Below are 12,273 nucleotides of genomic sequence, written 5' to 3'. Positions count from 1 at the left end.
AACACTTATTTATCTGTTTTAGGTTGCCCAGCTGTCAACCTTAAGGGAAATATCAACAAAACAGAAAACAGTAAGTTTTGTTGAATTATAATTCTAAGAAATACACAACAAATATGGCATGGGTTCAAATGGCAAATATGCAACTGAGATCTGTTGATTACAGTTTAATCTTATTTAGTCTAACCTATTTGTAGAGAATCCAAAGATAATGCCACTCCTCATGTTTGTACCTTGATTTTTATCTTAAATCACATTTGTATGTAGTAAGACAAATCATCTTAAATCACATTTGTTTGTAATAAGACAAATTCTCCCTTGTTCCAGTAAGGGAGCTCTGTAAGATGACAAGTTTGTTGGTGAAAAACTTCTTTTTACATATTTTGTATATGTGTTTCTGGAAAAGTTTTTCATGGTTACCTTTTAAAACTGTTGATGCTGCTGGTAGAATCAGTTTTGTTGGCTGTAAATTAAGTTTATCTACTTTAATTAATTTAATTTTATTTAATGTGATTTAGCCTTAATTAAGTTAGCTCTTGTTTGCTTTGTAAGAAGAAATTAGCAAAGTCAGGGCTTGTCAATGTCTACACACTGTCATAGAAAGCAAAATAAGGTAAGGAGATAATGATAGTAGTTTTGAACTACTAGTAGTTTTTTATAGTAGCCATTGAAAAAAAAAAATATTTCTCTAGATTCATGGTAAAGCATGTTTCTCTTTCATTGGTTTATGTCTGTGACATATTTTTGTAAACCAATCACATTATTCCTTATTTATGGAGAGACATATAAACCCAACCTTTGTCAAATCTGAGTGATTTTACAACTACCCATACAGTCCCATCCAGTGAAAAGAACAAAATCGTAAATCCAACTGATTGGTTCTCCGTTGTTGAATTTTAAGCCAGTGAAGGGAATAAAAAGGTGTTGAATCACAAGATGTTCTTGTGAATAAAATCTCTGTGATTTAGGGTATGTTCCAGGTGGAAATTCTATTTTAATATGTATTTACTTTGAGTTTGATGCTGATTAACTCTGAACCTAAAACAGTTTATTAACTAATGCCTGAATACATATATTTATTCAGTCTGTTGACATGTATTCATGTGCTCAGTCTGAATGCATCCATGTTTTTTAGTGACTGTTGCTGAGTTTACAGTCACACCACTTACCACTATTCCATACCAAATAACAAGAAAACCAGGACTCAAAATGCTTTCCTATGTATTTCAGGTCTGGTGCAGCTTTCAAATGTAGTCTAGACAAATTGGGGGGAATCTGGCTATCCTAACCACTAGACCATATGGGAGGCTTCATTGGTGCTATTGTCTAGCGCCTTGGGTTCAGGCACCATGAAAGGTCTCTTTTAAGGAAGAAACAAACTTTTGTCCTGTAGTGGAACAGTGGGTTTGGCCCTTAAATTGGCAATTTGGGACCCAGAGATCAAGTATTGCTGTAGCAACACACTGTAGGGCTGGTGCAGTGACCTTAGTAATCAAGAAGTGTTGTTAAACCAAGATTTTTTAGGCAAGATGGAATGGGTTTTCCAACTTTTCATTATTAGGATAAATTAATATACATTACAATGAATAGCTCTGAAATTTAAAAAGACATTTTATGTATGCAAAATATTATGTGATCAATATTCCTCTTGTTATGTAATTAATAATATATAGTTAAATATCCTGTAAATATTGGTATTCCTTAAAGCTATAAGTCTTTAGATTTAGTAGACATGTTTAAATATGTTCATGGGTATCAATTCACGCAATATAGGAAATGGGTACGGATTTTTTCAGTGGAAATACCCATAAAAGTATTTTAGATCAAAGTATATCAGAGAGGCGAATTGTCCCCCCCCCCCACTGAATAGTGTTCATGAATGTATTTACAATTTCTACTTGTGTATAGTGTTAACAAATTTATGCTACACAGTGCCATAGTGACAGAATCTGTCTACTTGCATAATAAATCCCAAATTTACTGTTAGTTGATATTCCTTGTTTTGAATATATTATTTTGTTGAAACTTTATGTGTAACCTTGGAACTTTTTTTTGAATGAAAAGAGAAAAAAACAAGCTGTTTAGATGATATCCATGGCTTTAACAGGGGAGGGGTATGCAGAAATGTTGATGAAATTACACATTTTTGACAATTCGATGGCTAGGAAAAACCTAGAAATAACTTATTTCATATCTACGTCTTTCTAAAATGACTTTTTCTTCCTCTTCAATAAATATAATGCTGAGAATTTTGGAAAGATACATTGTTCAAAATCAAAGAGATTTACGACAATAAAATCAGTACAGCCAATGAGTTGTGGGGGGGGGGGGTGTCCTCTCTGCCTGTATTTAAAAAAATACATTTTTAAAATCCTCGAATTGCCCCTCAACTGCCCCCCCACCTAGATTGTCAAAATTACAGGTTTTGCCCCTCCCCCCCAGCAAAGAAAAAATTATTAATAGTTGCCACTGAGTAAAATGAACTGGGAATTGTTTTTGAGTAAAAGATATTGGTAAGAACCACAGTTAAAAGGCGCATGATAAACAATTGTAAAATCCCAGATGTTGTTTTTATTTGCTTTGTGACAGCTATGAAGAACCAGCTTAGTACATGTTTTACTTCTGTAATAAAAAATTAGTCAAAATTTTTTGCTAGGATTGTTTTCTAGTTAGCTTTTTTTTCCGGTTTACGAAAAAAATGTTTTCATGTTAAAAATTGTTTGGATCCAAGTAATGTTGTACAAAAAAGGTTTTAAATTTCTATCTTATGAAGTGTCTTTGTTTTAGGTTTTTGCAGGAACATTAAAACAAAATGTATTATGGTTTCTAAATCAATATTATGGAGGGGGGGGGGGCAAAGTGCATTTCCTTGTTTCTTGTATGTTATCAACATAAAGCTAAACTCTCATACCTCTAAAGTTATAAGCAATTAAAGAAATCCTATTTAATAAGTCATTCCTAAAAAGCAAAATTTGTTAAAAGAATGCCATGTGAAGACCTATCCTTAATTATGATCCATTGCTTATTTTTATAGCTATTAACTGTTGGTGGAACCTTAATTGGAGGAGGTGCTGCTCTCTGTTTGGCTCTTGATCAGTCTGTAAAAGCCTCAGGATTGGATGCACACCCCCCGGTATATTCTTGGAGCCATAATGGTATTTTTGATTCATTTGACCATGCAAGGTATTTAAATTTTTTGTATTGTCTACTAAATGAATTTAATATTATCTTTTGGAACTATTGTTTTAATTTTCCTTTTCTTGAATCTTTGTATTATATTTAAATTTTTATGCTTTGGTTTTATTGTCTGTTCTCTGGCTTTTCCTATCAATTAATATTTTGTTCTTTAGCTTCTGTATTTCATACAAGTTTTTAAGGTATAAAAAAAATAATTGACTATTTAAAAACAAATTAAGTTAGAACAGTTACAATTCGTGGACAGTGTAATTGTAATGCTTTAGCTAAATTATATTAACCTTTTTGGGAACATATTGCTCTTTTTAATTTGGGAGTCCAAAACTTTCTATCAATTGTGGAATTGCTGTTCCAAAACTTTCTATCAATTGTGGAAAATCTAGCATAATATAATCAACAAAAGTAACTGTGATAAACCAATACTTTGATCAATGATAAATTAAAAAGGAGATACCTAGTGATTTTAGATCCCTGTTTTTTTTTTTTTTTTTTTGGAAAGTTTTGCCTATTTTTATTAATTTTGCTTTAAATCTGCATTGTTTGTTAATAGTTAAACTTCTCTTCTTTTTTTTTTTTACTGCTAAAGGCCCACATTCGGGCAAAACTATGAAAACAGATTTGATACTATAAGAAAAATTATATAAGACTTTCTCACTCATCATTAATACCAAAGGTCTCTTATCATCTCAGTCTTAAAAAGTGGTTGGAAAATGGGTTTTGAAAATGTTAAGTCTAATTTCTCACATTTTAAAAAGAAAATTGCTGCTGAAAAAAAAATATTTTGAAAAAACAGCCTATTATTTTGTTCTAAATATGAAATCTGGCGTAGATCTGTGCTTTAGAAAACGAAGCTTTATCTCCAGCATAACCATTATTTCTTCATCAGTTTCATCACTTAAGATTAATGATGATTCTAATAATGGGATTAAAATTTTTGTCAGAGAAAAAAAAGTTGAATTTTGTTCAAGTATTTTGTAGAAAATGAGTTTTTTTATGATTAAGTATATAGGCCACAGATAGTATATAATAGTATACACCGATAGTAAGAGAGTATAGTTATGTAGAACACATTCAAGCCACATCATTTTAAACTAAAAAAAAGTCAGGTTAAAAATATCAGGTACAAAGTTTAACATCTGTAGCCATCATAGACATTTTACTACTAAATGCAAATTTGAGCTTGTAAATTTCTGATTTGGCAACTAAATTTTTCTAAGTCCGTATAGCCAGAAGTTAACAATTATAAAAACAGATCATTTATTGAAGCAAGTTTTTAAGACATTTTGAGGCCAAATGAAAAAAAAAATCGGTGAAAATTATGAAAATTGTTCTGATTTGGCACCAGCAACTTTTTTAAGTGATGATTTCAGGGCAATGTCATTTTAATGTCAGGGGGAGGGAGATTTTAGGCATATTTCATTTTAATGTTGGGGAGGGGGGATACAATTTTTTGTTAGGTGAAAACATTTAGATGTTTACAAGATTGATGTGTTTTAGGACACTTTTAGTGAGGCAGGACCTTGGAGCAATATAAACTCCTCTGCTTTCAGCCATGAAAATATTTAGGTTTGAGGTACTCTCTGAGTTTTACAATCTTCGGGAGTGGAAATATTGAAGTTGACACAGTAGATTTTCGCTTGACATAGTAGATTTGCTTGACATTGTAAATTCAGGCATGACTATAGATTTAGGCTTGAGATAGTAGATGTAGGATCAACATAGAGGATTTAGCTTGGCATAGTAGATTTAGGGCTTATATAATAGATTGAGGCTTGACATGGTAGGCCTAGGCTTGACATAGTAGATTTAGGTCAGACATAGCAGATTTAGGCCCGAAATACCAGATTTAGGCCTGACAGAGTAGATTTAGGCTCGACACAGTAGATTCAGGCTTGACAATATAGGTTTAGGATTCAGATAGTAGATTTAAGGTTGACATAGACAATTTAGACTTGACATAGTACATTTAGGCTTGACATTGTAGATTTAGGTTTGACATAGTAGATTTAGGGTTGTCATAGTAGATCTGTAAGTCTACTGCTCAGTAGGGGCATTCACAAGGCCACTCAGTGCATCTCAGATGGCGGATAGGAGAACTCCCCACAGATGTGTACGGTATCTCTATAGTAGCCGCAGACCGAGGGGGGATCTTGTTCCTTAGGTTCCATAATAGAAACTGGAAGAAGGCCCTTCAAGTGTATACTCAACAGGACTCACCGGTGCATTTACTCGTTCCATGAGTTACAAATCTTCTCCCAGTAATGGGTTAAATTGCATCGTAATGATAAACCCATCGTGGACGAATCCTCTATAGGAGGACAACTGCAGTAGGGCGTAAAATTCAGATCTACGAACAACTGCCTCTCCAAAGGGCTCCCCGGCCCAGGAGCAGGAAATATAAATTAGGTGGTGTAGAATTTATTTACTAAGACAGGGAGTAGGGATGATAATGATTAAGGAAGCTGCGAAGTCCTGTTTAGGCTGGGAAGATAAAATACTAATCGCTCATTTGATGACTGAAAAGTGCAGGATATCAGTCATAGTAGTATATACCCTTTTAGAGCTGAATGACGGAGATAGTAGTGACTCAGATGAATTTTACTTACAGTTACAGGAACAAATAAACAGAGTCCCAGGTAGAAATATGGTATTTATATTTTTGTAAATTTGGTGTGGGAAAAGAAAACAGTAATGGCTACAGACTCCTGCAGTTTTGTAGAAACAACAATCTAGTTATAATCAATTCAGAATTTGGTGAAAAAATGGTTCATAAGTTAACATGGTTTTCACATGGTTGTAAGACAGATAATAATCTTATTTATTATTTTATTGTAAACCAAAGACTGACAGGATCAACACAAGATGCTAGGATATATAGGAGTGCTGCTTTTGATGTTAAAAGTAAAGATCACCATCTAGTTATGTCCAGGGTTAGTTTAAAGCTGAAATTTCGGGATGTAACTACCTTTCGGGAAGTTCCTATTCAGGAAGAGTTGGATACCAAACTGGAGATTTAAAATTTGACAAAGTAGAAGATGGGTTGAACAATTTCAGGAAAATAATTTGTTAAGTTGCCAATGGTGTCTAAGGGAAGAAAGTTAGGAACACAGCTAGGAATATTAGTGAAAAGGCTTTATATTTAATACAGACGAGAAGGGGCTTGTACAAGAAATATCTGAGTGATAGATCGTGCGAAAATAATAGAACTGTAAAGAAAGCGGAGAAAGCATTAAAACATGAACTAAGGAGGTGTGAAGTGGAGACCGTGGATAAAATTGCCGAGGATCTGGAAGATGCAGCTAGACGGCATATAGTAAAATTTTGTACTGGTATGTTAATAAATTGACAGGGAGTTGCCAATCTGGCCTTACCCCAGTTAAAGATAGGAACGGGGCCACAATCATTGATAAGGAAAGAGCTAATAAAAGATAGGTAGAACATTTTGAGAATGTGCTAAACCAGGATAGAGTTGCTAGAAAACATGTAGAGGAAAATGAAAAAGTGTGTGATACCTTGGATGTAAAGGAAGTTTTATTTTGTGAGGAAGAATTAGCAAAAATAGCGACAAAGACTACACTGCCTTTCCATCACAAACATCAAAACAAGAAGAACAATAGGTAATTCTTTTCGTAACACATCGGAATTCTAATTTGAATAAATATTTCGGCCCTTAATCCAAGGGCCGACAAATGTTTAAAGGACAATCGACGAGAGAGATTACGACAGCTCTTTTAACTTGTTAGGGGGGGGGGGGGTTGATTTAAAGTGCAAATATCTATTGTTTTGTGTTGGTTTTCTGTAAATAGTAAAATTGAGTTTATCTGTGCTACGAGTAATTAACACATCTAGGAATGATATATTATTTGGAATTTCAATTTCTAAGGTAAACTGTAAATTTCTATCATATGAATTAAGGTGATAAAAAAAAACTAAGTTCCTTTTTTCCACAATTCCAAAGTGAAATTATATCATCCATATAACTTCCCCAAAAGATATGTTTAAGGAAATATCAATTTAACGCCCGATTTTCGATAGATTCTACATAAATATTCGCCAGTAACCCGGAGAGAAGCGTTCCCATCAGCAAACCCTTTATTTGCTGGTAAAAAGAACCACGGAACTGGAAATGCATTGAATACATGTTACAGAGTTTAACCAAGGTCATCAAGGTGCAATCTATTCCTGTTGTTGAAACTTCTATTAAATGATAATTTTCATTGATTTTATTTTCTAATAATTGCTCAGATACTGCTACATCAATAATTGTATACATAGAAACAATGTCAAAAACATTAACTATTACCATTAACCATTTTAATAATAAAACCATTAACTATTACCATTAACACTGATAGCTAAAAAAGAACATTTTCAGTAGCCTATTTATGTAGAGAAAAAGCATCAAATGATCAGTTATATTAAAGAAAAAAAAAAATCATTCAACCAACCTATTCACTAATCCCTACTAAGGCCACATGACCTGTAAAAATGGTTAACATGAAACATACTATTTATATATTAAAATGTTAAAATATTTCAACTCACATTATCAAGGGCGTATCTAGATTTTTTAGCGGGAGAGGGGGTAAAAGACATTACAAAACGTATCAAAATTTGTTTTAATGCATTTTTTTTACTCTTATAGGAGTCAGACAAAAATTTTCCTGGTCTAGATACGGCCTTGCATACTATTTAAACATTAACCCAGAAAAGAGAGAGAGGGAGGAAGAGGGAAGTAAGATTAATCCTAGCTCTTATAAAAGACAGCAAGGATTTTTATCAATGTGCTAAATATATATTGTTCTCTAGTATTCGTCGTGGCTATGAAGTGTACAAGCAAGTGTGCTCTGCGTGTCATAGTATGAAGTATTTGGCATACCGTAATTTAGTGGGGGTCAGTCACACAGAAAATGAGGCTAAGGCTGAGGCCGAGTCAGTCATGGTTCTCGATGGCCCCAACGAAGATGGTGAAATGTTCCAAAGACCTGGAAAGCTGTCTGATTACTTCCCTAGGCCATATCCGAACGACGAAGCTGCACGAGCTGCCAATAACGGAGCACTTCCTCCGGATCTTAGCTACATCACCTCTGCTCGTCATGGTGGTGAGGTAATTTTTCATTTTTCTCTTTTATGCGTCTTTATGCCATGAAAGTGTAATATAAAAGTTGTACTTTTGAGATCAAGACCAAACAATACTCGCAAGCTGTAGCCACAAAGCCTTGTCTGAATTGAAGATGGATACGCAGATTAGGCGAGGGGGTCTGTTCCGGTATCCCCATTTCCTCTAAAAATATTGGTTTCTACTGTTGTCTCATATTTTCATTGTTTTTTTTTTTTTTTTTTTTTTTTTTTTTTTTTTTTTTTTTTTTTTTTTTTTTTTTTTGGCTGTATCTTTTAATACTGCCGCCAAAATGTTATCTCACTCAGTATTTCAGACAATCACTCTTTTTAACATCTTTTACTATTCTTTACTAGCGTTTTTGTTTTCAGGCTCCTTGTGCCTCTTGTTTTTTGCTACTATTTGATGAATAGAATCATTGCTTCTTTTTTAGGTGTAATGATTGTATATTTGATTTTTTGTTTGATTTTGAAATTTTTTCTTTCTGACTTTCGACTTCTCTCATTGTGTTTGTTCTACTTTTTTTGTGCCCTTGCTTCGTCCCTGTCAAAGACTAATTGCTTTATGCAGGTGGCATATTCATCATTTTATGCTTCTCTACTTGTGTTTTTTACTGACCTTGGATCTAATTTTCTTTCTAAAAAAATGTATTGTTTCAGTTTTTATTTTTTGTTCTTAGTCTTTTGGTTCTTTTTTTCTCGTTTAGAAAATATTTTCTTTTTGGTTTTCCTTGTTACTGTTTGCTGGTGAAATAAACTGATTATGTACTTTATTTTAATATTAAGAGCAATAATGAGAAAAAAGTATGTGAATAAAATTTTCCTCCTTGTTGACATTATAAGAATTAAAGAAGTTTGAAGGAAAATAATGCAATATTCACATTTAATTCTCCCCTGCCTTTTGATGACTTTCGAGGTTGGGTAATCAATGCAGCCTTTCACTTGGATTTTTTCTTTTTCAAATTTTCGGTTTTATCAACACTCAGCCTAATTAATTTTATGCTGTACTTTCCAAAAAAAATCTTTTTTTTGGGACCTATACCGGAATAATACCCTAGATATATCAGTATTCTCCAGGTTTACACTTCCAGCATATAGAATAAGGGAGGGGGGGGCTTTAAAATGAGTTAACAGATATATGACGTATTTATGAGCAAAATAAACCCTCACCTGAATATTGCCAATAAAAGAACAAAAATAAATCAATGTTAATTATTAAATTTAAATCAAAACATTCACGAATACTAGCGTTATTTTGTAGTTTACTCTCCTTCTCTAACTAAAAGTCTTCTCTAAAAAGCTTTGCTCTCCTTTGGAAGCTCTGTTGAAAAAGAAAAATCAATAAAAACAGTATCGAGTTTAAGCCCCTACTAAAGAAAAACCTTGCAATATCTCTGAATGGTAACCAGGATAGATAAATGTAGTTGAAATCTTTGAAGGCTATTATCTTTGAATTTAGCTGAAATCTTTGAAAAAAATATCCAGTATCTCCGAATGGTAACCATGATAGAGAAATTTAATTTAAATCTGGGGAGGCAGTAATAGTCATGCTTACTCCCGCCGTTTACCCGTGCCATTTAACCAAACACTTGGAAAACTATAGTCTCTATGACTATCTCAATTCTGTGACTACCTACCTTAGTTCTGTCCTAGGAATGACGCATGGATGGATGATAGATAGACTCATCTATTAACAAATGAACTGACATCATTTTAATGCAATCCTAATGAGGGCTTATTCTAGATTGGCCTGTCACTCAATCGAACTATCTGTCTTGGCCTTTTCTATAATTAGCCATGACAGGATGCCCGCAAATACTTGATTTTAATTCAAATTGAATTGAAATCAAGTAGTTGCACCAGTGACAAAATACCAAGGTTATCAGAAAAATAAATAAATAAATTTCTATATCATGAAAAGAGAAATCACCAATGCTACAGCACAAACACAAAAAAAAAAAAAAAAAAAAAAAAAAAAAAAAAAAAAAAAAAAAAAAAAAAAAAAAAAGAGACAGAAGGAGAAAAGGAAGACTGTTTTCCTAAATTAGTGATTAATATAGACCAGCACTTGAATGAGGCCTTAACCCTACTCATCCATACAATCACATAGGTCAAACAGCATAGCCACACACAATCAACCATAAAGAATAATCCATGGACAGGCAGTCATGTCGTCAATAAGTATAAGTCGTCATTTACCAAACCATAGAAAAAATAATATAGACAAATAATTCAGAGGCAACACCCAACATAAGGGCTCATCAGGAGAATACACTGGCCTATATAGGGTTTCGCCACTCTAAATTCTCTACCCAGCACAGTGTTGTGGCTACCACAGAATATCCATGGCATCCCCGCGTCAGGTATCACCCCCAAAATACATGTCTATGAAAAAAACAGCAAATGTAAAACAACCAAGTAAAACCAAAACAAGCTTATCCTGTTAATATATCCCTCCCTTTAGCAACAATAGGTAAACTAAATATTATAAATTTTACCAAATCACAAATATTAACACATTGCAAAAAACCTGAATGAACTAAACAATTATATAATTCATCTTTACCATGTGGCAAATTTTTTAAAAAATTCCGCTCAAATAGAAACACAATTCAAAATAAATGGCGCTGTGACAACATTTCTCGAACCTCCGAAATTAGTCAAAAATTTCTTTAAGTATTTCTAGATAATTCTTTTGATATTTATTTAAAAGTTCGTTATAATGAAAACTAAATTTTTTAAATTGCCAAGTTAATTTATTTGCAGAAAAACCTCTTGATATCAATTTTTGGCTTAAGATTTTACATCTATTTTTAAAATCAATATAATTACTACAAATCCTTGCATAACGAAGTAACTGTGAGAAAAACGCTGAATATGTGATATTTGAGTGTATATTACTTTCAGGGAATGGGAAACTAATCACTTCAAAATCAAAATCATCCGTTTTATTATACATTTTAAAACTTAATTTATTATTATCACAAATATTAATATTTAAATCTAAGAAATGATCTTCATGACCAGCGCCATGACTAGGCTCAAGAATAAGCTCTGATGGATATATATTTTTAGAAATATCAATGAAATCCTTACAATTTAAGACCAAAATATCATCTAAATATCTTTTATTATTTGACAAAGCATGTTTTAAATTAATTGGATTATTCTTATCCATCATATATTTATATTCTAGTTGACTTAAAAACAAGTCAGCTATAAATGGGCTGGCATTCCCCCCCATGGGAATTCCCATAATTTGCTTGTACAAATCACCCCCAAATCTTATATAAGTATTGTATAAAACAAATTCCAATAACTCAAAAATCATATCCAAGCTGTAACATCTCAAGTTAACTGTAGTATTAAAGCAGTTTGTCCATATGGCTTTTTTATTATAACTGTCTATTTTTAAGAACCTTTTACTAGATAAGAGGAAAGATTTCTTTATAACAGTTTTTAAATTATCTAACACTAAATTGAGTGATAAATTAGTATACATTGTCGCAAAATCGAAAGACTCAATTCTTTTAGCTGAAACCATTGTTAAAGAATCTATCACCTGCAGTGAATTATTAACACTCCAATATGGATTAAAATTCGAAAATTTTTTAATACCAGAACAATAGGTTTTAAGTTTATTTACAATTTCCTTTAAAATTAAAGAGAGGTCAGTAGCAGCAATGCGGGTTGGACATTTAGCTGCTCCAGCAATAAACCGTGGTTTAGGGGGATTCTTATGAAATTTTACAGTCCAATATAGGAAAGGGAACTTTTTATCATTGTCATTTATTTTAATATTAAAATTTTTAAAAAGTATTTCTTCAGTCTTTTCAATTAAATTCTCATCCTCTATATTTACCTTTTCATAAACATTAGTTGTGCCTAACTCCCTTTTTAAGATATCACAATACAGCTTCTGACAAATTATGGCAAAATTATTATTAGCTTTATCCATTGGCA

At 32.6% G+C, this 12,273-nt stretch overlaps 1 protein-coding gene across 1 annotated transcript in view; it reads left to right on the top strand.

Annotated features, from left to right (window-relative positions):
* LOC136034427 (cytochrome c1, heme protein, mitochondrial-like) overlaps positions 1 to 12,273 on the top strand; it is a 49,672-nt gene that overhangs the window by 21,484 nt on the left and 15,915 nt on the right. The window contains exons 2-4 of the mRNA XM_065715602.1: positions 23 to 70; positions 3,032 to 3,180; positions 8,002 to 8,299. Coding sequence (XP_065571674.1) covers positions 23 to 70; positions 3,032 to 3,180; positions 8,002 to 8,299 — 495 coding nt within the window. The remainder of the gene's footprint in view (positions 1 to 22; positions 71 to 3,031; positions 3,181 to 8,001; positions 8,300 to 12,273) is intronic.

Source organism: Artemia franciscana, chromosome 13, assembly GCF_032884065.1.
Source record: "Artemia franciscana chromosome 13, ASM3288406v1, whole genome shotgun sequence".
Classification (NCBI taxonomy): Eukaryota; Metazoa; Arthropoda; class Branchiopoda; order Anostraca; family Artemiidae; genus Artemia; species Artemia franciscana.
The sequence above is the reverse complement of the archived record's forward strand: the minus strand, read 5'-3'. Positions and strand labels throughout refer to the sequence as shown.